We start from the raw sequence: 25,953 nt of genomic DNA on the forward strand, positions 1-25,953 counted from the left end.
TCTTAAAATCTTCCCCCACACTCCAAGTTGATCTGGGATGTGGGATCAGGGACCGACGATCCCCTGCCAAGCTGACGGCACTGGCCTGCTCGAATCTAGACCCGCACTTCCCGACATACTCAACAATGCGCTGTACTGCATATAATGTAGAACCAGTAGGATTGTACGTGAAGTGTCGTTGCTCCAAAGCTTTCCTAGCCCTGCGACTAGCAGTAGGCTCCGCCTCAACACAACACCGTCTCGGCAGCGCCGTCCTTGTTCGCTTCTTCGCTTGAAAAAGTTTATCTACAACCTCTTCCTAACCTGCTGCTCGCCTCGCGCTGCTTGTCCAGGAAACTTTTACGCAGGAGGTTGGCGGCTCAGATGTGGAAAAACAATTGAAACATTGGAGGCTTAAGAAGTCTAGAGTGTCTCTGGCTCCCGTTGTTTTGCGCCCCAGCCCCGTCTGTCTTCTTCGCGCGGGAATGTTCCGACGACTTCATATGAAACTCTTCCACTCTGACTCTGCTGTGGCTGCACTTGCCTCTCAGCTGGGCAAGGGATGCAAGGTGGGGATAAGGTCGTGTGCAACCAGTGAGGATCTTGGGAATTATGTCGCGTATCTCTCGCCCTTGCACAATTTTCATCTCTGCTAATGACCCCTCCTTCTGGAACTCGTGGAGTCGTACTTTGGTATGCATATTTTGCTGACAGTCGTCGCGGGTAGGGAAATAGGATCCAATGCAAGCTGGGGTTTGCAGATAACGTCCACGTTTATTTCAGCTGCTATGGCTCCTCTCGACCCCAAAATGCAATGTACCAAGTTGCTCACTTGGTGGCTGTTGGTTTGCCGCCAGCCGAATGGGTTGCGGGACACTTGTTCCACTCAGCTGCCGTGGTGATTTCTGATTGTGAGTCGTGACCCTGCCGCGATCCAGATTGATGATGGCTTGTTTCTGCTGCAGACCTGTGTGAAGCCCTGTTGCTGTGAGAATACAGTATATGTATGTTGTGGCCTCGCACGTCAGAAGTGGAAATGGCATGATAACAACACCACCTCATACATACAACACACGACGACTTCCCTCGCAACTTTGCGTATCAAGCTTTAGGTGTCCATTTTGGCGCGGTACCAGAGTTGAGACGAAATCGAGACCCTGATTTGGATTGCATTTTAATCTCCCGCACGGAGCCGGGGTTTTTTGAGGCCTGCTCTCACAATTCTACGTCACGACGCAGGCGACCCTCGTCGTTTTACGGTCGCATCCCCGGTCACTCAGATCGATTTCTTGCTTCTGGCTGGTCATTTTTTCAGGGTCCATTTCCGTCCGTGCACCCATATTGGGTAGGTAGAGATATCTTTGCTTTTTCTCTTCCCCATTACCACGACCAGATTCCGACCTAAACAAACACCTCGTTTTTCGTTTTTCGTTCATCGTCGAAACCTCGACACTCGACAAGACTCAATTGTGAAGATCGAACTTCGCAATCATGGGTTCAACAACAACTCCCGCGCCCGCCTCCCTGTCAGGACTCGTCGCGACCCTTATTCCAGTTGGCTTGGTTGCTCTTGTCTACGTCTCCATCTTCTTGTGTCTGCGAAGATCCAACCGTCGATGGTATGCTCCTAGAACCTATCTAGGAAGCTTGCGCGAAGAGTACGTATCATGACTTTAATGTTTTGTTGACACCAGCTGATATAACATAGAGAGCGCTCTGTACCACTTCCAGGAGGATGGTTCAACTGGATTGGTCCGTTCTGGAAGATCCCAGATACCTATGCCCTTCAACATCAATCCCTCGATGCATACCTCTTCCTGCGCTTCCTTCGTATGACCGTGGTCATTATGTTCGTTGGAGCTTGTATCACCTTCCCTGTGTAAGTTACACCACCCCTTGTGCGCCAATAATATACTAACAGCCTCATAAGTCTCTTCCCGGTCAACGCTACAGGTGGTGCAGGAAAGAAGCAGTTGGATCTACTCTCAATGTCGAATATCGATAAGAATGCAAAGGGTGGAAAGTACAGATACTTTGCCCACTGCTTCTGTGGATGGTTGTTCTTCAGCTTCGTCCTTGCCCTGGTCACGCGTGAGAGTATCTTCTACATCAACCTCCGCCAGGCCTTTCTCCTATCCCCCGCCTATGCCAACCGCATTTCATCCCGAACTGTTCTCTTCACCTCGGTTCCCAAGCTTTACCTTGATGAGGCTAGACTTCGCAAGGTGTTTGGTGACTCTGTTAGGAATATCTGGATCACTGGTGACACAACCAAGGTCGACGAGTTGGTCGCTGAACGTGACAAGGTTGCATACAAGTTGGAGAGTGCTGAAGTCAAGCTTTTGAAAGAGGCCAATGGCGAGAGACTTAAAGCGATCAAGAAGGGTGGCCGTGCTGACGAAGAACCTGTCGTTGCCGCTGCCGACGCTGATACTGAATCTGGCTCGCTCGCTGCTCGATGGATCCCAACCAAGAAGCGACCCACGCACAAGCTTGGCAAATTTGGTCTGTACGGACAAAAGGTTGACTCTATCAACTGGTGCCGCGAACGACTTGAGGCTCTTATCCCTAAGACCGAGGCTGCACAGGCCGAGTACCGTGCTGGAGAGACTGCTAAGGTTGGAGGTGTCTTCATTGAATTCGCTCATCAATCCGACGCCCAAGCTGCTTTCCAGACCCTGTCTCACCACCAAGCCCTTCATAGTAAGTCTATTTATCTTTTTGAGATGCTTCTGGCTAATCACTGTATAGTGTCTCCCCGATACATTGGTGTCAATCCTCAAGAAGTTGTCTGGAGCTCCTTGAAGATTTCCTGGTGGCAACGAGTCGTGCGACGAATCGCTGCTCTGGCTTTCGTAACTGCGTTGGTTGTCTTCTGGGCTATTCCTGTCGCAGGTGTTGGTTTGATTTCTAACGTCACATACCTGGAAAATTTCACCTGGCTTCATTGGTTGACCAAGATTCCAACTGTCATTATGGGCGTTGTCAGCGGACTTCTTCCAGCTGTTGCACTATCAATCTTGATGTCTTTGGTTCCTGTCATCATGAGAAGTAAGTTTTGTACTTCCAAAACATGACTATACTGACCTTAAATAGTGGTTGCCAGACGTTCTGGTGAAGTGTCTCTGGCACGTGTGGAGCTGTTCACCCAGAACGCCTATTTCGTCTTTCAAGTCGTACAGGTTTTCTTGGTCACTACAATTGCTTCAGCTGCCTCGTCCATCATCAGTAACCTGATCCACGACCCAACCGGTATTACAGCTCTGCTTGCCACTCGTCTGCCTACTGTTTCGAATTTCTACATCTCGTACTTCATTGTCCAGGGCTTGAGCGTCTCTGCTGGTGTCATATCACAGGTCGTCGGCTTCATCATCTTCAAGTTGATGTACAAGTTTCTCTCTGGTACACCCAGGAAGTTGTATACCAAATGGGCCAATCTTAGCGCAATCTCATGGGGCAGCACTCTTCCAGTGTTCACCAATATCGCAGTAATTGGTAAGTAGCTCTCCTCACGAACACAAGTCCTTCTAACCCGTCCAGGTGTCGTCTACTCCTGCATTGCACCTCTGGTTCTTGGCTTTGCAACCATTGGAATGTCCTTGTTCTACCTCGCATACAGATACAACATCCTTTTTGTAACCGATTCCCAGATCGACACCAAAGGCTTGATATATCCCCGTGCCCTCCAACAACTCCTCACCGGCGTCTACCTTGCCGAACTCTGTCTCATTGGACTGTTCGCCATCGCAGACAGCATCGGACCCTTGATTCTCATGATCGTCTTCCTAATCTTCACAATCCTCTACCACCTCTCCCTCAACGCCGCTCTCGACCCCCTCCTCTACACTCTCCCCAAGTCCCTCGAAGCAGAAGAAGAATCCTTCCGATTCGCTGCCGCAGAGGCCCTCAACACCCCTGACGCAGACACCAAATCCAGTGAGAAGAACGCAGAACTGACCACCGGCGCCGCAGCCCCTCACAAGAAACCCAACTTCATCTCCAAGTTCCTCGCACCACACATCTACGCCGACTACGCTACTCTCCGTCGTCTCGTGCCCCACAACCCCTTGGACGTGGACAACATGTACGAGGAGGCTGTTGCGGAGAACGCCTACTTCCCTCCCGCCGTCATTTCCGAGACTCCCCTACTCTGGATCCCGAGAGATGAGGCTGGTATCTCGAGACAGGAGGTTAGTCATACGGGCAAGATTATCTCGATTACGGATGAGGGCTGCACACTGGATGAGAAGAATAAGTTGGCTTGGGATGCCGAGGAAGCTACCGTCAGACCACCGCTCTGGCAGGAAAAGATCCATTACTGATCTCGGGTAAAAATTGGGAGATCATGAATATAGGGTATAGAAGGGGTTTATTACGACTTTCTCTTATTGGGAAATGATAATGTTTGATTATTTTATTGTATGATTTGAAGGGCGTGGGATGGATGGATCGTGAGAATGGAAATAGGGAGCATGCTACTTCTCGATTTTATGTTGAGTGTTGAGATACCCGGATTTTCTTGTTAGGTAGTTAGGTATTGAGCGAATGGAATGAGAATTAATGAAGTCTGAAGATTTGATTGTGTGGTGTGAGGCTTTCATTCCAGATGTTGTAGTGATATGGGACTTTGAGTTCTAGGAAACTGGTGGAAGACTTTACTTTCCACGAGGAGAATGTTGAAAGGCAAGTCGGAGAATTAGCTGGCTTTCAAAGAAAGCACTTTTCACAAATTAAATATTCATACCAAAGCCAGAGACACCACTCCCCGAAAGTGAAGCATTCATCTCGCACACTCAAAACACACTTATATACTTCCCGCATCCCATACTTCCTAAACACAACATTCTCTCCATATCAACACCACAGATGAAATACGCTCCACGAAAGCATACACTTCCAGAATTTGAATTCTACAAGAGCTATTTTGTGGTGCGGTGACACTTAAAAGGAGTATAAGTTTAAATACGCATTTCCTTGTCAGAAATCAGGCGAATGGCTTGTGTGGGTCAGTGGTTTTAGACAAGTGTGTAGAATCACACTTGGGGTGCTGCCCCGAGCGGATAAGCCCCAAGGGACCGAGATATTTTTTGAGTTTCGAAACTACTATCGCTGAACCGATCAAATTGTTCGGTTCAGTTATTTAGTTAGATATCTGTTGTTTTTTTTGGTTTATATATGTAAATAATTCATTGAAAGTCAATAGATGGAATAATGTCGGGGGTGAATTGAGTTAGTTTCTCATATAATGAATGATATTGTGTTAGTTGTCAATTTGGAAAGGTCTGGTATTTATTGACTGTGCTGCTGGCAGCTTTTTTGCCCACTCGACTTAGGATAGGTTTGCTTTGTGGCAGGTCTTGGTGTTCGTCTTCAGGTGCGTGGTGGAAGCAATACCACTTCCTCCATCTTAGCCAAAGACCACCAAGCGTGACACGAAGAACAAGACGAAGGAGAAGAAGAAGACGAAGAAGAAGAAGGAAGAGGTCGTCGCTGGCCCTTCCAACCAGCACCACCACCGTCGAATTTGATAATACTTTGTGGTATTGTCAATTTAGGTTCGAGTTTGAGGTGATGTTGTGTTTTGAACATCTCAATTTCGGTTAAGCTTTGCAGAAAAGTGAGTTGTCTGTCTGGGCTCTAAGTCGATTTCTTGATGGCAAAGTGCGGGTTCTGTTCGGACTTCCAAGGCTGTCGCTTTTAGATAACAGCTTTAAATTGAAGATTAGTGTCCATATTTGCAATGTCTGTCCGCCATTGAGTGTGCAAGAGTTATTCGGGCATTAAGCTCAATTGACGAAAACTCGGCTTCGAGTTTTGATTGTCGGTCACCGCCTTTGGGTGAATTCTTGTATTGATTGTGGGAGACTTGCCCAGATACTAAGAAGTCTTTAAGTAAGGAAGTTTGTTAATGCAAAGTAAAGCCTGAGCCTAAGAACCTTTCCAGAATACCAAGCGAATGATTCAAGGAGAGCTGCATCTGAGAAGATTCCAGGTCTATATTCAAGCTCCAAGCTCTACACCTGGTATAATACACAATATACAGTCCACCCTATCCCCTCGAGCTATCACGGCGGTCTTGATCCCCTCCCCTCCGTACTCGAACTTGAACTCGAACTCGACGACGGCGTACTCGAGCTCTTGAACCCCAGAATCTTACCCACAATCCCGCCCGGCTTCGGCACCGGACATTCTCTCTTACTCTTCCTCACTCTATGCTCCTCCCCACCAGCTTCGACCTCGTCACCACTCTCCTCCTTTTCCGAGCATTTCCGTCTCCTCCGCCTCTTCCCATTCTGTGGCGTCCCATCATCTGCATACGCGACCCTAGGAGCTGGACAAGGCAGAGCATGCGGCAGAGCGACGACGAAAAAGCTTGCAAAGAGTGTGGTTGCGAATAAGGAGGACGTGAGTCGACTTCGTGGGTGGAGATGTGGTGGCATTTTTTTCTTGCACCCTCCTATTGCTCCAAGCTTTTGTTTTCGTCGAGGGGAATTGATGCTACAGAATCACTTCAATTATTAAATGTCAATTGATTGAGAAGAAGAAGAATTTACCTATCGTTGCATGAGTGCAGAATTGAGAATTCGAGTTTGAAGTGGCATGTTATTTTTGGCCGAAGCTTGAACGATGTATAGATCTAATCGGGGCTAGCGTATTTAGCGCGATCTGGAGCTCGGCTCGTTCGCGGTCTATCAAAGTTCAAGGCTGGGGAAAGTTGATGAAATTTAGCATCAACGCACACGACCTATCTTTACGACGAAACGAAAGAGACGAACTAGGTCGAGCGCGGGCATTTCAATTACTGTTCATTGTCGGTTCTTTGGTTGATATCTCGAATCGAGAATAAGTGCACAGCTTGTCGAACCGTTGGCTTTGCAGGCAGGGGCCCGCCACTTGTACATGCGCCTGAAGCTCTCTTGGAATCCTATCGCGAGTCGAGCGCGCGCAGATTGTACAGCAGTGACAGTCTCTTCTTGAGGATCACTCTCTCCTAACCCCTTAAGGAGGATCTCCAAGATGAGTGACCTGGATAGGTAATACTCTCATCCCAAGTATAAACCATATGCTAACTCCAGCACAGAGCCATTGCGCAACTGCGAGCATGTCGACCTATACCTGAAGCACAAGTCAGAGAATTATGTCACAAGGCGAGAGAACTGCTGATCGAAGAGGGAAACGTGGTGACCGTGACTGCGCCAGTGACGATATGTGGTGATATCCACGGACAATTCCACGACTTGATGGAGCTTTTCCGTGTCGGTGGCGACGTACCCGATACGAATTATCTCTTCATGGGTATGTTACGGCCAGAACGATAGTCACAATAAGCTAACATTGGAAGGCGACTTTGTTGACCGCGGTTTCTATTCTCTGGAATCTTTCCTTCTTCTCCTATGCCTAAAAGTACGATACCCAGATCGGATGACGTTGATACGAGGAAATCATGAATCTAGACAGATTACAACAGTATATGGCTTCTACGATGAATGCCTACGAAAATACGGAAGTGCGAACGTATGGCGGTATTGCTGCGAAGTGTTCGATTACCTCGCACTCGGAGCTATAGTCCTCGGTGCTTCTAATACCTTAGAGCCATCGAAGCGGCCAGTTGGTCCAAATGAGTCCTCGACGCAAGAATATATCAATCCAGATACAGAGATCGAGGTCTTGAATTCTGAAGGAGGTCTTATCAGTTCGATACCTCGACAAAAACCGAAAGTTTTCACATCCAAAGGATCGTCACCGGCAAAGACAGGTCCACCGGGTACCGGAGCTTCGAGTTTCAGCAAGGGCACGGCAGGGAATTCGAGTGGAGCAGTCCTTTGTGTACATGGTGGCCTATCACCTCTGGTTGATACGGTTGACAAGATTAGGCTACTGGATCGGAAACAAGAAGTACCACATGAGGGAGCAATGTGTGATCTGCTCTGGTCAGATCCAGACGAAATTGATGGATGGGGACTTTCACCACGAGGAGCAGGATTTCTGTTCGGAGCCGATATCGTCAAAACCTTCAACCATAACAATGATCTTTCCTTGATTGCAAGAGCACATCAACTGGTTATGGAGGGATTCAAGGAAATGTTCGACAACAGTATCGTCACCGTATGGTCCGCACCAAACTACTGCTATAGATGTGGTAATGTAGCAGCCATACTAGAGCTTAGTGAAGACGGAAGTGGTGATGGTATAATAGCAAGAAGTAATGGCGACGTGAACAGAAGTGATGGAGGGATTATGAAGGAGAAGGAGAAAGTCCTTCTCAATGGACCAGCCAGAAGATACAGAGTATTCCAGGCAGCTCCTCAAGACTCTCGGGGAATGCCGGCGAAAAAGCCTGTAGCTGATTACTTCCTCTAGCGCGTTTAGCTCTTACTTTTTGTAGTTATTTTTCGTTGATAGCTCAGGATGGCTAGCAAGATGAAAAGATGGCGCCGTGGCGTTACATAGAGCTTGTATTATACAAACGAATAAAGTCTATGAGAGTACCGTACAATTTGGAAGAGAAGTAATATTGTTTCAGATTTTGTGGAACAATATAGGTTGGCTAAGTCCGACTGTGAACAATCTTATATAATAGCCAGTTTCTCAATATGGGGGGGATTATGGGCCCACGTGACCTGTACCAGAAATTTTATTGGATTGCAGTGTGAACTGAGATTTGAGGGATGAAGTAGCATAAGAAGGACATAAAGGAAGACGAGAGTTGCTTTCTATCTCGAAGAATCTACTTTTCCTGTTTATATTGTCCCACAATCTGTCGAACAATATTACATTAATTTCCAACTTCTACGGTATCATCTATTTCGTCGCATCAGAAAATCTACCGTCTGATAGGCTTAAGCAGTTATCAATGTACGGTATGGCAGATCACAATGTCCAGCAGAAGACCAAGTACATGAAGGTGATAATGAGACAAAGACGATTGATAGCGAATGCGGCTAGCGCATATTAAGCGAGGTGAAATAGGGGAAGAACAACCTTGTCTTTGATCATGACAAGGAAATCGCAACCATCACACTGCAATAGCACTATCAAATACTACAAACATAGAAACAGAACTCTCAACACCTAATCTCATTACAAATGCTAGAACGGGCCCCCAAACCACTAAACTAATAACGAATCGAGAAGCTAATCATACAATTATCGAATAAAGAACGCTGCTAAACTTGACACCTCTCACTCCTCCACCTTGCCTTATGCCGTCCTCTTATAGATCACCTCCTACTCGTGTATCATTGGCGTTGGCTACAATCAAAATCGGTCCTTCGGCGGCAGATACTCGAAATACAGCTTCCCAATCATTTGCCGCAAGGATCTTAAGGTTTCGAGCAACCCATGTGTCCAGGGTTTCTGCAAGAGGGGGAGTCACTCCCGTTGTAGTGAACAAGTCAGCGGGGGTCATGGTGCGCTTAAGAGCGTTCTCCATCGCAATAACATTCTGGTAACCGCGTTCCTGTGCAACTTCCCATGGGAGTCTGTTCTCGAGTATTGCTCGTGCATCGACACCTTGTCTCACAGCATGCTCCATGTCATCCCACAGTTTCGTAAGTTCCGCTCGACCAGGGGCGCTCAAATCCGCAGGGAGCACAGGCTTTCCTGGATCTGGAACCGAATCAGCCGGAGGCACATTGTCCTCCGGCGGAAGATATCCTGGAGGAGGCGGATCTGCATCGGGAGCGGTTGGAATAGCTCTCCTGATGATCCGGTCATTATCTAGCAAGTCGATGTACTCCCTAACGTCATCATAACCGTACTGTGCTTTTATGTAATCTTGCAGTGTTTGCCCACTCAAGTCAGCCAGCCTTTGAGCAGCGGTTCTTGCCGCATCATCTGCAGCCCTTGTTTCCCGCACAGCCTGATCGAAAAGTGCTGCTTGTTCCGGCGTCATGCCAACAGGACGGGGGATCGGGGGTCGTCGTAATCGAGATGCTTGAGCGGCTCTCAGGTTAGCCGCTCTCAGGTTAGCTTGCGAATCTCCGTCTAGTCGTGCTTGAGCATCTTTAAGATCTTGCTCAGCTTGCAGTTTAGCTCGCAACTCGGCTAGGGCCTGGTCCTGCAGTCTTTTAATCTCTAGTTCGGCCTGGATTTCTTCTGGAGTCTTTATCCTTGCAGCCTCTATTCTGTCACGTTCCTCCTTTTCTGCTGCCTCTCGTATCCTTCTCTGCGCTGCTTCCTCGCGTTCCTTTCTGCGCCTCTCCCTTTCAGCTTGTTCGCGGAGCTCTGCGTCCCGCTTCCCCTGTGAATCTGCTTCTCTCTGGTTCTGGGCAGCCCGGTTGGACTTTTGAGCTTGGAACATTTTGAGCCGTTCTGCCACGTCCTTTGCGTATTGCGATTCAGGGGGGTTGGCATCTTCTTCCGCCTTCTTTTTCGCTCTTTCGGCTTGTCGGTCTGCAAGTTCCTGCGCTGCTCGAGCTTTAATTGCATCTCGGAGCGCCTTGTCCTCTACGGCCTTCTTCAGTGCGGCAGCAGCTGCCTCGTCGATATCACGGCCTGGGCGGAGGTATTCGCACGCTTCTTCAAGGAGTGCGTCAAATTCAGCATCTGAAAGCTGTGCTGGGAGTACAATCGCTGGTTTGCCTTCAGTGGCCCTGGTGGCGTTCACTCTCGCAATATTGGCAGCTTTGACTCGAATCTCATCTTGCCGTTGAGTTCTTCTTGTGACGCAAGCAGCGTTTAACTGGGCCACATCTGTGATAGCCGTGGTGACGCCGATGATGTGAGTGAGCCTCATGGCTTCTTCCAGCACTGCTTTTCGTCGGGTTGCATCGGCCGCTTTAGATTGCTTGGCTGTGGTATTCTCCTGCTCCTTCTCCAGTTTATTGGCCTGTGCATCACGAATCTCCTGTTCAAGCTTCAATCTTGTCCTTCTCGTCTGATCATTTCTCTCCCGTTGCTCCGCTTGTCTCTTCGGAGCGTCGCGATCGATCTTCAGCTGATATTCAGTATTCTTGGCATCTTCTTCAGCCTGCCGTCTCGCTGCATGTCTGGCTTGCAGTGCGGCTTGGTCAGCTAGTACAGTGCGCTGTCTGATCATCCAAGCCCTCTCCGAGAGTTGCTGTGATGTGATCTCTTCGTGCGCTGGAGGATTCGCGCCTGGCCAATAGTTGTCGGTACCTGGTGCAACCAACTTACTCAATGCTTTGAGTTCAACGACTTGTTGCTGTGTATCGAAAACAAATCCAACCAAGGTATCTCTCAGGGGCTTGGCTCTGGTATACAGCCACTGCAACTCGACATTTTCGGTCTCGAACAAGTCTGGCGTCTTGAATTCAGTGACGTGCTGGGGAGGTCCGATGTCCCTCGACGTGCATATCTCGACCGGTGGGTGGACAATAGCGACTGTAAAGGGTAAGTAAATATGAAATGAAAGGGAGGTAGAATGTACTGGGCGTAGCATCAATGCCCTTGTTTCCACTGTCACCTGGGGGATTGATGACAGGATTCCTGCCTGGAGCTGGAGGCTGTGGATTCAACCATCTCTGCCACAGCTCATCATCTTCTAGGTCATTTCCACTCTCCTCTCTGTTTAAACGATCCCTGATGAGTCGATTCCAGACGATACCAGCATTAAGACCAATGAGCTCCCAACCCGACATTCGTCTTAGCTGTCGCCAGTTCGCAGCAAAGTTACGATTGGGTGGTCCTGCACCCCAATCACGTCCATTGGGTCCCCACCAGAAAGAGACTTGTTGGCCAGGAGTCTCGATGACGGCGAAAGAGGGCAAAGGACCTGCAACACATCCAGTCTTGACTTCTGCCCCGTTGATTAGTATAGTACCACCGTGTAGATTGGTGACGAAATATTTGGCTTTGTTGTTTTCGTCGATACTGAGTTCTTCCGTCCAGCGATAAGTGTCTAGAGGTATAAGTTGGTCATTTGGCCTGTCATCTTCTGGTTGAGGATGTCTTCTAGGTGGGATATCTCTGAACTTTTCTTGCTCCGGTGTGACCCACCACGCATCATTCTCTTCCATTTCTGGATATTGCCTGAGAGGATTGAGCCACGGAAAGTCAAATTCCGTTTCTTCTTCACCGGCTTCCAATGGTTGCTGTATCTCTGACTCGAAAGGGAGCCCAGTTGTAACGTCGATCAATTTGGCACGACGAATATCCAGCGGAAAGAGGTCATGGCGATGAATGTCGTCGAAATGGACGCTTCCGTACAGAAGTTTAATTCGCTTTTCGCGCTCATCCAAGGTTTCCGGGCCCGCTTCATCGGGACGAGTAGGCATGTTGAAGATGGAGCCTGTAACACGATCCCAAACCTTCTCTTTGCGGAATGTTGTAATCATACCACCAGTATAACCACGTGCAGCAGGATTAACTTTTTGTACATTTTTGATGTATTTGGTGATAGGACGTAGTACCTACGATCGCAAGCAGGTTCAGTAACAACATAACAAGAGGTGTAATAGGGGAGAAACTCACCGGAAAAGGACTCCGTCCGCAATCCAAACCACCATCGACCTCGAGGTCAGTGATATTCTCCCAAGGCTCATCCATATCGATCTTCAAAGTCTTTTCTCCAACACGTCGAGGCCGCCAGACAGTATTCTGCAACGGGTCATGGTAGTCGGGATAATCCCCATTCGCATCTGGTTCGGGATCCACATACTCAGGAAAGAGTCTCATGGGCCGAAAGCCACCAGCAGACCCATCGGCTCCTCGGGGAGGTGCTCGAAGAGTCTCATCGTCAGCGACACCGCCATCAGATTCCGCAGTATCTGAATCTGACCCAGATCTACCCATGTCGAGATCTACGGTACCATTTGAACTTGGTGAGCCAGGTGGACTCAAAGCTCGCTGTTCGTGATACTCCTCCATCTCTTCGTCGTCTTCATAGAAATCTAGATAGTTTTCCCCATCCGAGGCGTCGGGCATATCTTCATCTTCCCCACTTCCATCGCCGCAACTAGGTGGACCCAAACCATTATTTAAGAAGTCTGAATAGCCGTTGCCGTGAGCTGGAGAGTTGAAGAGGGCGTCTCCCTTTTTGATATGCTCCCACAAGTCCTTGACTCTTTTCTTCATGCTGGCATCCCACTTCAAGTATTCTGGATCGTTACTTTCGGCTAGGCGTCGTGGATTGACCTCGTTCCATCTTTCAGGAAGGCCAGCCGCCCATTCGTCGTATCTAGGAGCGTTCAGCACTCCAAACACCGCGAGATCGATTGGATCAGTCGGCGGTATGACATGCGGACGTAGATTTGGTGGTGGGGTACCATGGCCGCCACCTCCACCACCTCTGCCGCCTCGACCACCTCTGCCGCCCCTGGTGCCTCTCCCCCCTCTCACGGGTAGTTGAACTTCCAGCCACTGAGGGAACTCAACCTCTTCCATTTCGTCAACCTCTTCTGTTGGGTTACCATATACCGTTTCTTGATAAGTCTCAGTCCACATAATTTCTGCGGTCCTATCATCCAACAAGGTTTCCTGTCTCCCCGTGTCCACCAAAGTGTAGAATTGAGGAACCCACATTTGAGGTCGAGAATTTTCGTATTGTGATTCCTCGTTTCTACCTCTTGCCGCTGGGAATGTACCGGACCGTCTATGGTTAACCAGTCTTTCCCACGAGGTCAGGGGGCTTGGTTGTATTTCCACGGTGACATCGACGGTATCGAGCTTTTTGAGGACTCGTCTGACTCTCGTCGTCACTTGTCTCGTTTCCAGAGGCTCCAGTTCGGGAGCGACTGTGGGATCGGTTGGGAGATCAGGGTCGAGTCCCTCAGCAGCGAAGGTTCCAGCTTCACGTTGAGCAGCAATCTCCTCATAGGAAAGTAGATTCGACTGCCAAGGACCATTTCGACGCACAGTCTGCGTTTGTTCGACCTCTGTGTATTTAGGATCTCGCCTATAAATCGGAACGTCTGTGCCTGCCTGCTGTGCTGCCACTTTGAGCACTTGCCGTGTTCTGGTTACAGTCGTCTCCGGAGGATTGGGGTTATTTTTTAGAATTTTTCGTCCGGTCGGGACTTTAGTCTTCCTCGTTCGATACCGATGTCTGATCCACTCTCTGCCCAGAAATGTTACCGGCGGCTTCTGTCGTGCAAATACTCTGCTGAGAATTACTCGCCCACCGTTGCCTTCAACTGGGGGAGGCCCTGCAGCTCCGCCCCATCTACCTCCTCCTCGGCCACCTCTGATGGCTGCCGTGCCGCCTCGACCAGTGTTCCGTGGTCGCCTTCGTCGATTTGGCGCCTGTGCCTGCTTCAGTCCTTCTACTAGTGCTTTGAGCCTAGCATATTCTTCCCTAATAAATGTTGAATTGTATCTCCCTTCAATATAGTGATTATTCCACAGATCCCAAGCTCTCTTCCACGCTTCCCACACCTCGTTTCCTTTCTCGTTCCCAGGTTTGACTACCCCATCAGGCCCACATCCAGTCAGGAATTCTTTCAGATCTTTGATCGTCTGTGGGGCGAGGTTCGCTGCCAAGGGAGACGGGATGCGCGTTGATGGGATAGTGACGATTTGAGGTGCTCCAAAAGGCGCTGCGACCCGTCGGACATCTGGCGCGGTTACAAATGAGGAGAATTCGTACACTTTCGACATGGTGATTCTTTAGAGGACAGTCCTCTGGCTGGTCCTGAGGAGTTGTAATTCCTAGATGCAAGTGACAACGTATCCATGCGTAAATGAAAAGATGTGTTGCAAAAAAGCCGGAAAGCAGGCTCGATGAGAGAAAATTGAAGACAGATTCCCTAGAGACGCTTGCTCATGTTTACGATTGTCCAAGACAAAGGCGAGGAATGGAAATTTCGATTGGAATGATGGAACATTCTGGGTTTCCCACTTGGGACATCTCCAAGGATCAACAGACTCACTTTAGGACTGGTTCTTGGACCTGAAAATATCTTTTCTCTTGGTTTGACTTTAACCACTTCATCTTCGTGCTATACACATTTATAACCAAATATAATCCTGCTACTGCAATGCTAATACATGCTGTAGTAACGGAATGCGCCAAAGACATTTTACAAGAATTCAAACGCCATTAAACAAATGCTTCAGCCAGCCGTCTAGCGCCGAAAACAAATTGCAACGTAGGAATGCAAAATTGCATTGAAGTTCATAGATCATGACATCCAGGCCTCGAGGCATAAACCATGGGCCGTCACCAATATATCGTCGGGTATTGTGCTCCGTATTCAGTGGCTTGAAATCAACATAGACTGCTCCGTAGTCTTTGATGGTTATAACCCGACACCTGAATAACGATCCATAACTTCAAAAAGGTGATGATTGTCGACGTCACATTCCATTCCAGGCAAGCAACCAAGATCTGCTCGTACGGTGCTAGGATCAGCTCCAGCCATCGTAGTGATCATTTCTGCTGCATAATTGCAATTATTGACATTTGTATTCGTAGGAGGATGGCTTATATAAACGGAAGATCTCTGGGCCCCGCTATGTGGTTGTAGATGCTTGTGGGTATGGCTTTGATGTGATGAATAGGATCCTGATACGGAAATCTGAGGATCAAAGTCGAAAAGATGCTGGTGCTGACTATGACTTGAGGGATTAGAGGCTGGACTTCGTGGAATCTGCCCAAGCGCGAGACGTTGATGATGTGAAGCAGGGCCATGGCTCACACTGCTGGTTCGACTGGCGCTACTCGTACTCGGGGTCATGAATTGGTGTGCTGAAGACGCCGCCTTTCCCGTCTGCTGTAAAGACCCCGCCCTACCCGGATTTTGCGCATATACAGGATCCCACAGCGATTGCACGGTGGTGACGCTGGTTGAACTATCTCGACTGCCTGTGCCTTGACCCAACACTGGATTGTTTCCATCGGCGCAGCATGTTTTGCGCGTTTGCAAAAGTTGTTCCAGCAGTTGTACGGCGCCGCTACTGCTGGTATATGGGCCGCCAGCCATTCCGTCTGTCGTCGGCGAAGTCTGCAGATATGCCTCGATATTATCATCGGCCACACCATGCTGGGCCAGGAGGCCTCTTAATTTCTTGTTCTCGTCGGCCACTCGTCGCGCAGCCATCTGGATCTCGGACGAGGCCTCGATGCCTTGGAGTTCGCATTGTCGCAATCGTGCCTCGAGTTCCTGCAGATATTCTTTCCTCCTTGCTCGACTTCTTCTCTGGTTATCTCTTATGCGCGCTAGATTTGCTTTCTCCTTTGCAGACGACATGATTAGCGATTGAGGGCGCAAGTCAAAGTGTAGAGGGATGAGATGAACAAAACGAAGGACAAGCCAGTGAGGGCAAAGTATGGCTATCGAGCCAAGTGCAACAGCAGTCGGCTCGGCATTGGGGGATGCGGATGCGCTTGCGCGTTGTTAAGTAAGTGGGGAGACGAGAGCTACTAATTTAGCTTTCTGGGGGATTCGGAAGTCCGCCTAATGCAACAATGCAAAAACCCAATAAACAGAACAGGGTAGGCAATACGACGTATTACCACTGAACAATCAATAAAATCAAGCACCAATGCTTTGCTCTGCTTACCGAAGACGTCGACATGACGAACCAAATGCCCGATCACCCGACAGTTCTCTCGCTCACACCCTCCTATTGTCTCTCGCTCTCTGTTCTACCTTTCTCAACTCACTCTCGCGCTTTTTCTCGCAGACTCTTGGCCGCTGTGCGGCACACAGTCAAGTCAATTGGCCGGATAGGAACGCGAGTAAGGTTGTCAATGATGGCTATAAAACCTGCGCAACAGTGATCGGGACTGTTTTCGATTGCGAGGAGTGGCCGGTTTATCAGTGCTGGTACTCGAAACGCTTTTGTTTCCAGGAAGCACCAAGGAGGCTTTTGGGGACTTCTGTGCCAAGCTTTCAGCAAAGGCGGCTGCTGTGCACGACCCGGTTTCTGGCGCTGGACGGTCTGGAAAGGCCCCGCGATTCAGTCTCTCGGGTAGATCGCTCCTAGGATGTTGGGATAGACGCTGTGGAAGAAAGAGAGGGTAATTGGGAGTCAATGGACTGTACGGGGTTTGCTTCAAATAACCCTCTGGCGACACGCTCTTCGACCTGGCGTAAGGCAAGTCAGATATTCTCCTCTGTTTCTGGATGTCTCTGTTTATAGAAGGGGAAGCTTGAAGAGTAGGGAGGCGTCGCGGATCGGTTCCGTTTCGAGGCGGCCTTGCTTGCAGCTGTGCTTTTTCCTTCGGGATTTCCCCTTCTTCCTTGAAATTGTGGATATATGGTTATGCAGAGAAGGTTGGAGGTCGGCGATTCTCTTTTCCTTCAACGAAATAGAGAGTGTTGACAGTAAGTGTATCGTAGCAATGTGTATACTGACATCTGAGCAGACGTAATTGCCCACGCCCCTTACTCGAGTAATTCTACTTCTACTTATCCAAATCCTGCTCCCTCCTCTCACGCACGTTTGTGGTACGCAAGGCACATTCACATTGATCTCCCTGCCAAAAGCGCTTCAGGTCCCCGGCACGAAGCTTCTTTCGTCCTAGGATCCCTCCCACACACCCGCCACACGGGTCTGCTCACTAATAGCTCTTCTGCAATTGGCCGCCATACTTTCAAGGTCGAAATAAGCTCATCCAGCCCATGCAATTCCCGCTCAGTCTATTTTCTCTCTTCAATTATCGGACCATCCAAAAGCTTCTGGTGTAGCCATTTCTGTTCCAGACACACCCAGATCTCTCGAGCTCAGCCACAATAAGGCCATAAAGAATATTATACTCATTGATAGCATCATTGTCCTGGTCGAGAGATCAGAATCAGATCAGATGAAAAAGATAATTGATACTTCTTTCGAGGCTGACGACCTGAAGTAAGACGCAAGCCAGAAGAACGCCATCATCTTGCTGGCTTACCGACAATGAAGTTCTTTGGGGAACATTCAACAACTTTGCCGAGCTTCGCTTACTACTTGCTCTAAGCATTCTGCTTCTTGAGACGGAGTCAACCCATCAGAACATGAAAGCGGCGAAAGGGCTTGCGCGTCTTACAGTCTTCTGTTACGCAGAGAAATGCTTAGACCGGAACAACCCCAGATACTAACTAGATTACCAGCCATCATTTACACAGCACAGTCAGAATAACGGATTGCTCGTGTTGCGTATTCCAATGCTCGATGATGACCTTTACGAACGGCTGTCCACCCAATTCCCAGTTCTTTCTAATACCCAACGTCTGATTGACGGAGAGAAAATCTTCCATCAACCTTCGAGACGGATCTTCGATCGCTGTCAGGTTGTCTCATGCTTAAATATTCTAAAAATAAGACATAACTTCCTCCACACCACTACCTCATACTCCTAAAGTCTCAAACTCTGCACCTCATCTCGCTCACTCTCCTGAGATCTGACCAAAAACAGCAGCACGTCACCACAGCCTTCGTCGATCGGATCAGCCGTGTCCCGGCCAGTGAAACGAATCCCGTGGCAGGACACCCAATACGGAGTATACCCACGTACGGAACGATATCTGATTCGCTCAAAGCCGACTCAAGGGGGCGGAAATAGAAGACATGGATCATCACGTGTAATTCCCAAAAGGGGGGCGAAGTTTCTCGGGAATGGCGTCCTTGAGGAGGGTTTTGTTGCATGACGCAAATTTAACCTCTGAGCCTTTTGGAAATCTTAATTTGGTTTCGGTTGTTGGTTTCCGGGGGTTTCGTTTATGGACTGGGGTTTTTAACTACAAATAGGATTTCTTTTCCTTTGTTTTGTTTTTCTTGCTATCACGGTGTTAGATATCCGAAATTATGCAGAAGTCCAATTAGCTCCCAGCATGCGCTTTCGATATATTGTCACTAGATTTATGATTCTTTGTTACCGAGTTCGGCTTGCTGTTACTTCTCCACTTACTGACCTAGTTGCTCTTATGTTAAACGCTTTATTTTCGGAAGAGACGATGCTCAAGTCACTCATCTTAGTATATTTAGCAATCAGTAGGCTAAACTTGATCTAGCGCTGTCGTTCATCCGTCCAAACCATAATTCCAAGTCTACTTGAGTAGAATGCATCCGCTCCTCCCGAAATCGAAAATAGGAGGCCCGATCTCGGCTATGAGATATCCGAGGGAAAAACTGTGAATGAATTCACTTGATCTTGCGCTACGAATACCTATTCAGGTATGAATTGAGTCTTGCGTAAGGTCTTGACCAGATCGTCAGTGTGAGAAATATTCCATGCCAGAAGATGACGAGTAAACTATGACATCAAAATTTAGATATTAAATCTCCCCGTCCAAGTCTTTGTCCTCGCTAATCAGTCGACCAGACTGCACGATATCTTGACCTGAGCCACTATCTTGGAGGAAGTAATGCTTCCTTACACCTTCGAGGTTAAAAGAGAAGAATAGTAAACTCATAATCAAACGTCTAAATATTTAGACACACGGAAGCTAAGCTTGTAGATCAGACTCGTTTTGCAGTCTCCAGACAAGCCAGCAATATCACCTCCCTAGTCAGGAACAATGAGCATAGTCCATCAATCTAGCTCGGGTGATGATCTCACCAGACTCCAGGCAGCAAGATATACCCTGGAACTCGAGCGTAAGCCAATCGCCGTATATCCAATGTCAATGCCCAAGTGACATCGCCAAGAGCCTCCGGAACATTAGCTCCCGCCTGTCACTTTCATAGACGGCAATTTGGATCTCGCTCTCCCAAGATGCCCATGGCTGTGGAATGCATTCTCAGAGAGGGTCGAGAATATCCGTCCTTGAGATAGCCAAGGCCCTGTGCTCGACGGCCTCCTTCTTGCTGAGACGCCTTCTCATCACACCTAACCACTATCACCATATCGCCCCCTTACGTTTGTCAATACACCATGAACACCACCACCACCACCACAGCCAATCCATAGCCTCCAGCATCTCTTGGCATCTCGAATCTCCAACGATACCTAAGCCATACGTTCATGTCATTAGTAACAACTCCCGTCCCGAGATCCGGCCACGCACGCAGTGACATGCCAATAAGCTACATCAGATAAGCAGTGACATGCTCCTCGCCAAATTTAGATCAGATAACGGTTGACCTGGCAAGTGACATCTCGTCCCTCGTTTCTCGGCTCACAGATCGTTGGATCTGATAATTGTCATTGGCGCGGATCAAGCGGATGAGGACATGTTCGTGAGTCTGATAACTTTGATATGGATGTGAGACGAGCTAAGACTGAGGACCAGGTAAGGAGATTGATTCATGGACGGATTTATTCGGAGAATTTCGGAGAGAGTGAGATACTGGGTTTGGATAGTTCGGTGTCGAGTACCGTTTTAATTGCTTTCTAAAATATCACTTTATAGGTAAATAGTCGTAGGAATTCTGGTAAAGGACTATGTATTATCTCAAGAGTAAAACCTTATTCCCATTTAGATCGCTAACTCTTGTGGTGTTTGAGAGAAGGTGATGGGGACAAGAATAGACATTCTATTTTATGTAGCAAAGTACAGAGCGCCCACATTTGCATACTTTATTTAGCCTTTACCTTTAGCAAAAGCTCAAGAGGACCTTTCTCTTGTAGAGATCGCTCCTTCATTGAGGAATCATATCTTGGAAAGCAATTAATACTGTATCGTCTGATTTTGTTGCTGTTATTGGGATACTGAGATTGAAATCGATAGCCCTACGAAACCACCTGGGACGGCCACTGGACGTCCCACGGCTGTACACTGGACGTCCGCAGCCAAACACATAGGTCTTGAGCTTATAAATAATTTATAAAAAGAAGAGGTAGCAAAAAGTAGCAAGAAGGTGTGGAGAGGTTGCGAGGGTTTTTAAAGGTGAAATGTATTTCATTTCATAAGTAAGAGGGAGAATATGAAAGAGTAAGGGTTCAAATGAGAGTGCAAGGGAAAATGAAATAGAGAAGTAGTCTAGCAAGGAGAGTAAGACAGAGGAGCAGTCTAGTAGTGGGGGCCTAGCCCTGGATTTTTCAAATCCCCTTGAAGCATAGGGACACTGACCCAAAAAAAAGGGACAAAAAAGAAAGAACAAATATCGAACCGGCAAAACTCTATTTAGAGAGACCCAACTTAATGGGTCTCTATCTATTTAGAGAAACCTAACTTAATAGGTTTTTTGTGGGAAGGAGTTTCTTGGGAGCTACCAGAGCCCATTAGGTTAGGAGGTCAATCACGGACCCGAACCATTACACCATCTTGTGGTTCTTGGAATAAAATTCGCTTATTGAAATCTATATAGGTAGGTAGCTTAATCTGAAGGCTTGCATCGACGTCATCGACGCAATCGTAACCTACGTCGATATCCCGAGCTCAAAGCTGTTGGCGGCTCAAACGGTTGCACCCTACCTAGGCAAAAGCGGCTCAAACGGCCCAGCCTATGCAAAAGGAGGCTCAAGCACACTTAGCATAAGTCCTCAGGCTACTATTCTTTAAGTTTTTGATGTTCTTGAAGTCTGAGATGCTCGCCAAAAACCTCATTTTATGAATATCAACCCCTAAATAGTGCATTCAAGTGCATTAATCCTAAAATAAAAAGTTTACATTTGGTACGGCTAACCATGTGAGGATCAAGACGATGAGTAAGAGAATGAGAGTGAGAGAGAAGGGCCTTAGAGACGGGAAAGGAAGAAGGGAGTGAGTGGGAGAGCAGGGCAGAGAGCAGGGCAAAGCGCCAGAGTAGCAGCAGGGCCAAACCCGAAGTTGTACCGTCCAATTTTCCCGAACGTGCACTCATTTGAATTAGGTTTAGCCTTTGGGACGTCCAGTGGCCGTCCAGGTGGTTTCGTAGGGTAGTCTGGAAGAGGGATTCTCCAAAACTCCAGCGGGTGGTAAGTTTGCGTATGCTACTACTGGGAGTAGAGTACGAAGGAGGTGAATTATCTTAGATAGTCACAAAAGAAGTATAATTGATGTGCTTAAGCAGTATGCCGATATGCAACGAAACATTCCATTGTCCGCCCCGAAAGATCGACTTGAAGGTTATTCAAGTATACCCGAGAAAACAGTAACAAATTTGCAGTATAGCAAAGAGAAGAAATACCAACTTACGATGCTTGTACAACCTGCAGGACTGAATTCAACCTTCGGGCTGCTCGTATCACTATATTCCCGTGATGAAACGAACAAAATACATCTGAATGGATGTATATGTACCCAGAATAGACACTCTCTCAACACCCACTCCCAGCCAACCCCCTCACACCGCCCTCCTCAATATAGCTACACGTCCCGGTAGCCCCCTCAGCCGTCCCATTGGACCCTAGACTCAAACTGAAATTCTGAAATGCAACATTATAGCACGGTACCACGTTCGAGCAACTCACCTCCGCGCTCCGCGAAGTGGACGTCGTGTAGCCCGTGAAGTTCACGAAGGCGATGTTGGTTATTTCCATCAGGGAGGTGCCGGAGTAGGAGCCGTTGTTGCCGGAGGACTCGGTGATGGCAGCCCCGATGGAGGCTCCTTCCACGAGGAAGTTTTCGAAGCGCACGTTTTGTACGACCCCCCAACCGCCGCCGCGGGGGAGGTAGTCGGATTCGTAGGAGGTTTGGGGGACGAGGGCTCCTACCCAGGTTTTGATGTAGGCTGGGAGAATGGGATTAGCTTTGCGAGAGCGAAATAACGTAGAGAGAGGTGTGATAATTGGAGCTTCCTTTATGTTGCCTCATTGATGAGGGGATGGGGATCTCATATGAAAGTTAAATTTACCTCCGTTTTCCATATCATTGTTATGGGTGAGGATGTTAGCTAGCGAAATGTCAGTCATATAGAAAAGAATGGTCAAAACACTAGACGAACCATCTTTAACAAGAACATTGATCACAGAAGAGTCTTCAAGGTATTGTCCCAAGCTACCAATTGCGATGCCATTTCCACCATGGCAAGTGATCTGTACTCTGGTTAGTGAAAAATAGAAAATTGCTTAAGTTAGGACATACATTTTGAACAAAGACATTGTACGAGCGAGGCTTGAGAGCTATGCAATCATCACCTCCTTGGTACACCATGTTTGTGAGCATAATATTATGGGCATCCATCGTGTCAAATCCATCAGTATTCTGCACCCAGTTCGTGCCATACGGTGCGTTTACAGCTGTAGCATTGCACAATATGTCATCAAACCACATGTTTGTCCCGTTCATGATGTTCAGGGACCATAGGGGTGGATCTTTAACGTAGACTAGGACACTTAGGTTAAAGGCCGTGAAACAACATCAGGAGAGAACATACAGTGTTCCACAAATACATCACTCACGTTCCAGAATACAAAGGGCATCGGTCGTCCCGGTTGGGTGACAGCTTTTTCTGCATTGTACCAGACGTTTCCGTTCCCGAAAATACCTCCGGTACCATAGCCGTTGATGTAGATCCGTTCTCCCGTGATGATAAAACCAGCATGGTGATTCTGGAAAGCAATTGGGTACGAATTGTTTCTCCAGTAGCTCAGATCATCGGACATCTATCAACTTGTCAGATCCTCATTATCCAGTATGGGAATTCGGTGACTTACAGTCCACATGCCCTTCCATTCAACAGTGACATCGTAGATTACAGGATTCAATTTCGTTGCAATCCAGTAGTTCTCGCCTTCTGGAAACACAACAGTCCCTCCGTTATTGCAGTTTTCAAAAGCTGCGAGGATCTGTGGTGTGTCGTCCTTGTTGTTTCCAAGAGCTTTGACTGTGCATGTCTTCCCGTTGTTTGTAGGTCCTTTGGGAGCAGTACCCCACGGGTTCGCAGATGCGAGTCTTAGACATGCTGCAAAAGCTGTTGCGAAGATGGTGGACCGCATGACGAGTAACTAGACGGGATAAAGCAAGAAAGAAACTTCTGGCACACTTGATGCTGCGATGATCGCGAAAGTAAAACGACAGAGAAAGCAGCAGAAAGTTTCAACTCTAATGTCTACCCCAGATATAGAGATTCAAAAATTTAAGCTCCGTTCAGAAATTAACCAATTCCACCGAGCTCCAACTTGAAGCTTCCCCAAGAATGACGGCAGGCCCCAGTCTGCCATTGGACATTCAAGCATAAATGCAAAAGCTACCTTGCTGCTTGAGATCTCATTGGAGGTAAAAGTTTCTCCAGGAACGGGGCGGCATGCTGATGGAGACCGTTTCCCCAGATGAGGGGTGACGAAGATCTTTACGGGGAACCTTTAGCCGCGTCGAAAATATTATTTGGCTTCGGATGGGATTGTCGCGAGGCCGAGATTTGGGATGAAAGGAGGTTCCGGATGGAGAGAAGAGAGCGATTGGGAGAAAGGGGAAAGGCTGCAAGTGAGATTCGACAGCTTGTGAGGCTGAGAAGGTTTGCAATTTGATTTCTGTTTTGTTTGGATGCAAGAGTTTGGAATGGGAGAGCTATCTTGGAAGTTAGCTTCCGAGGGGTTGGTGATCAGGCGATCTTGCCGGATGTAATCATCCGAAGGCTTGATTTCTGAGTGGGAGAGAAAGGAAGATATACAACAAATAGACAATACAAATTTTTTTGGGGATGGTAGAAATTCTTCGAGTGAGGCTGAAACCTTAAGAATGGAGGATAAGGGGCTGAGGTGCAGTGGGGCGAGGCTACTTACCTAGCCTTGCCTCATTTTGTAAACGTCATCCAAGTCGAAGCTCTCAACCTCGAAATCTTTCTTCTCATTTCTTGTCTTCAACAAAATCCTCTTCGCCCTCATAAGACGCACCTTCATTTCTCATATTTCATCATAGCTTCCAAAGCCAGTTCCCGTCTCTTGCGAATCGCTCGCACCATGTCGACGAATTCTACCACGCCATCCAGCGTTGGAGTTGCTCCATGGCGCCCCCTATTCATGTCTCATCTCGAGAAGATGGATTCTCCAGAATTTGTCTTCACTTCTCTGCATCCAGCCGAGAACAAGGACTCGCCTGTTCCTTACGTTCCTCGAGCACGAACCTGTATCTTCAGAGGCATGTGGGCAGAGTTGCCAGAGAATAAGCACAATGATGCACCGCAGAACGAGCGTGTCTACGAGAGCGATTTGTTGACCCTGACTACGGACGTGAGAATGGCGAAGGTCCCAGAGATCTTTGCTAGCTCATCTGGTCATGGGGATGTAGGACAGAGTCAGGGGAGTGGTGGTGGGGGACCTGTTGAGGCCGTCTTCTGGGCAAAGGAGGTCATGACTCAATGGAGGTTTAAAGGAGAGGCCTACGTGGTTGGAGAAGATATTGAAGGGTCTGGTGAGGAATCTAGCGGGACGAGAACCGTGAAGAGCAAGATTGGCGAGCGGATGAGGGTGGTGAAGGAAGAGGGAAAGGAGGGTTGGAGTTGGGGAAAGGAGCTCACAGCCCACTTTGGAAATCTAAGTCCAGGAATGAGGGGCAGCTTCAGAAATCCAGTGCCTGGATCTCCAGTTTCGATCCCACCAGCTGACAAGTCCCTCGGCTTGGGACAAAAGGTTGACGATTTGCACGATGAAGTTGCAAGGAAGAGTTTTAGGGTGGTCATCATCAGGGTAAGTTCTCGGGTCTACTATTCTTCTCTTCTGTTCAGTCTCACGAGCTTGTGTGACCTGATCCTCACAACTTCGGCATATTCAACTCTCCGATTGTGTTATTTGTTATTACAATATTCGTATTTTCATTCGTACAACTGGGGTTCGTACGGCTAACTCGGTGCCCAGCCGGATGTAGTCGAAGCTGTCGATTTGTCCGTCCCAGATGAGGCCCGAAGATGGCAATGCACGTATGTCGGGCCTTCTGGCGGCCACAGCGGGCAGCGAGGCAAAGTAGTTGGGGAATGGAAGGTTGAGGAACTCTGGCCTTGAGTTTGCTGACTGCTTGAAGATAGCGCTTCAAATGGTCGGCTAGATTATGAGAATGCAGGTCAACGATAACCTTCCCAACTGCAAACCAGGTCACCTCTTTGTTCGGAGCATGGGCTGACTGACCGTGAGCAACATTTTTCTTCATGATTCTTTATTTAAACTTGTTGCAAGGCACTTTAACCGATCTTGGCCATCATTCTTGAGACCCTGACTGCAAGGTTCAAGCATAATCGTTTTATGGCTTGATAGCACGTTGTAGCAAGGATCGCAATCCATCTGTGCCACCC

At 48.1% G+C, this 25,953-nt stretch overlaps 7 protein-coding genes across 7 annotated transcripts; 3 read left to right on the forward strand and 4 right to left on the reverse strand.

Moving 5' to 3' along the window:
* The first annotated feature begins 1,246 nt into the window (after nucleotides 1-1,246).
* On the forward strand, nucleotides 1,247-4,419 carry LY89DRAFT_77210 (DUF221-domain-containing protein). Its single transcript, XM_018221901.1, has 6 exons — nucleotides 1,247-1,637; nucleotides 1,688-1,858; nucleotides 1,910-2,682; nucleotides 2,731-3,030; nucleotides 3,076-3,474; nucleotides 3,520-4,419. The coding sequence occupies exons 1-6, from the start codon at nucleotides 1,471-1,473 to the stop codon at nucleotides 4,299-4,301; spliced, it is 2,592 nt and encodes an 863-aa protein (XP_018070559.1). The 5' UTR covers nucleotides 1,247-1,470; the 3' UTR covers nucleotides 4,302-4,419.
* A 1,691-nt stretch (nucleotides 4,420-6,110) lies between these two features.
* Nucleotides 6,111-6,419, reverse strand: LY89DRAFT_545105 (uncharacterized protein; the record flags this gene model as incomplete). Its single annotated transcript, XM_018208229.1, has 1 exon — nucleotides 6,111-6,419. A coding segment is annotated over one exon (309 nt), but the record flags the coding sequence as incomplete, so codon positions are not given.
* Nucleotides 6,420-6,688: 269 nt separating this feature from the next.
* On the forward strand, nucleotides 6,689-8,591 carry LY89DRAFT_617287 (calcineurin-like phosphoesterase). The gene is made up of 3 exons (XM_018210797.1): nucleotides 6,689-7,013; nucleotides 7,061-7,275; nucleotides 7,322-8,591. Exons 1-3 carry the CDS (start codon nucleotides 6,997-6,999, stop codon nucleotides 8,338-8,340), a joined length of 1,251 nt encoding a protein of 416 aa, XP_018070561.1. The 5' UTR covers nucleotides 6,689-6,996; the 3' UTR covers nucleotides 8,341-8,591.
* A 602-nt stretch (nucleotides 8,592-9,193) lies between these two features.
* LY89DRAFT_782505 (uncharacterized protein) lies at nucleotides 9,194-14,771 on the reverse strand (the record flags this gene model as incomplete). The annotated part of the gene is made up of 3 exons (XM_018222585.1): nucleotides 12,415-14,771; nucleotides 11,372-12,353; nucleotides 9,194-11,325 (listed from the first exon to the last, which is right to left on the reverse strand). The coding sequence occupies exons 1-3, from the start codon at nucleotides 14,536-14,538 to the stop codon at nucleotides 9,194-9,196; spliced, it is 5,238 nt and encodes a 1,745-aa protein (XP_018070562.1). The 5' UTR covers nucleotides 14,539-14,771.
* Nucleotides 14,772-15,069: 298 nt separating this feature from the next.
* On the reverse strand, nucleotides 15,070-16,278 carry LY89DRAFT_77292 (uncharacterized protein). Its single transcript, XM_018221918.1, has one exon. It carries the CDS (start codon nucleotides 16,128-16,130, stop codon nucleotides 15,180-15,182), a length of 951 nt encoding a protein of 316 aa, XP_018070563.1. The 5' UTR covers nucleotides 16,131-16,278; the 3' UTR covers nucleotides 15,070-15,179.
* A 5,686-nt stretch (nucleotides 16,279-21,964) lies between these two features.
* Nucleotides 21,965-23,938, reverse strand: LY89DRAFT_77356 (putative extracellular exo-polygalacturonase). The gene is made up of 6 exons (XM_018221940.1): nucleotides 23,384-23,938; nucleotides 23,104-23,332; nucleotides 22,812-23,053; nucleotides 22,672-22,762; nucleotides 22,582-22,620; nucleotides 21,965-22,458 (listed from the first exon to the last, which is right to left on the reverse strand). The coding sequence occupies exons 1-6, from the start codon at nucleotides 23,663-23,665 to the stop codon at nucleotides 22,046-22,048; spliced, it is 1,296 nt and encodes a 431-aa protein (XP_018070564.1). The 5' UTR covers nucleotides 23,666-23,938; the 3' UTR covers nucleotides 21,965-22,045.
* A 553-nt stretch (nucleotides 23,939-24,491) lies between these two features.
* Nucleotides 24,492-25,839, forward strand: LY89DRAFT_685245 (uncharacterized protein). Its single transcript, XM_018215052.1, has 2 exons — nucleotides 24,492-25,354; nucleotides 25,523-25,839. The coding sequence occupies exons 1-2, from the start codon at nucleotides 24,689-24,691 to the stop codon at nucleotides 25,664-25,666; spliced, it is 810 nt and encodes a 269-aa protein (XP_018070565.1). The 5' UTR covers nucleotides 24,492-24,688; the 3' UTR covers nucleotides 25,667-25,839.
* Nucleotides 25,840-25,953: the final 114 nt, after the last annotated feature.

Source organism: Mollisia scopiformis (genome assembly GCF_001500285.1).
Source record: "Mollisia scopiformis unplaced genomic scaffold LY89scaffold_13, whole genome shotgun sequence".
Taxonomy (NCBI): domain Eukaryota; kingdom Fungi; phylum Ascomycota; class Leotiomycetes; order Helotiales; family Mollisiaceae; genus Mollisia; species Mollisia scopiformis.

Excerpts from the sequence above, each read along its gene's own strand:
- LY89DRAFT_685245 (XM_018215052.1), top strand. The coding sequence starts at position 24,689 with ATGTCTCATCTCGAGAAGATGGATTCTCCAGAATTTGTCTTCACTTCT. Across the intron at positions 25,355-25,522 it reads TTAGGGTGGTCATCATCAGG|CCGGATGTAGTCGAAGCTGT; the intron begins GTAAGTTCTCGG and ends CTCGGTGCCCAG.
- LY89DRAFT_617287 (XM_018210797.1), top strand. Across the intron at positions 7,276-7,321 it reads TACGAATTATCTCTTCATGG|GCGACTTTGTTGACCGCGGT; the intron begins GTATGTTACGGC and ends TAACATTGGAAG.
- LY89DRAFT_77292 (XM_018221918.1), bottom strand. The coding sequence starts at position 16,130 with ATGTCGTCTGCAAAGGAGAAAGCAAATCTAGCGCGCATAAGAGATAAC.
- LY89DRAFT_77210 (XM_018221901.1), top strand. The coding sequence starts at position 1,471 with ATGGGTTCAACAACAACTCCCGCGCCCGCCTCCCTGTCAGGACTCGTC. Across the intron at positions 1,638-1,687 it reads CTAGGAAGCTTGCGCGAAGA|AGAGCGCTCTGTACCACTTC; the intron begins GTACGTATCATG and ends GATATAACATAG. Across the intron at positions 1,859-1,909 it reads GCTTGTATCACCTTCCCTGT|TCTCTTCCCGGTCAACGCTA; the intron begins GTAAGTTACACC and ends CAGCCTCATAAG.
- LY89DRAFT_77356 (XM_018221940.1), bottom strand. The coding sequence starts at position 23,665 with ATGCGGTCCACCATCTTCGCAACAGCTTTTGCAGCATGTCTAAGACTC. Across the intron at positions 22,763-22,811 it reads ACAATGTCTTTGTTCAAAAT|ATCACTTGCCATGGTGGAAA; the intron begins GTATGTCCTAAC and ends ACCAGAGTACAG. Across the intron at positions 22,621-22,671 it reads CAATGTTCTTGTTAAAGATG|CTAACATCCTCACCCATAAC; the intron begins GTTCGTCTAGTG and ends ACATTTCGCTAG.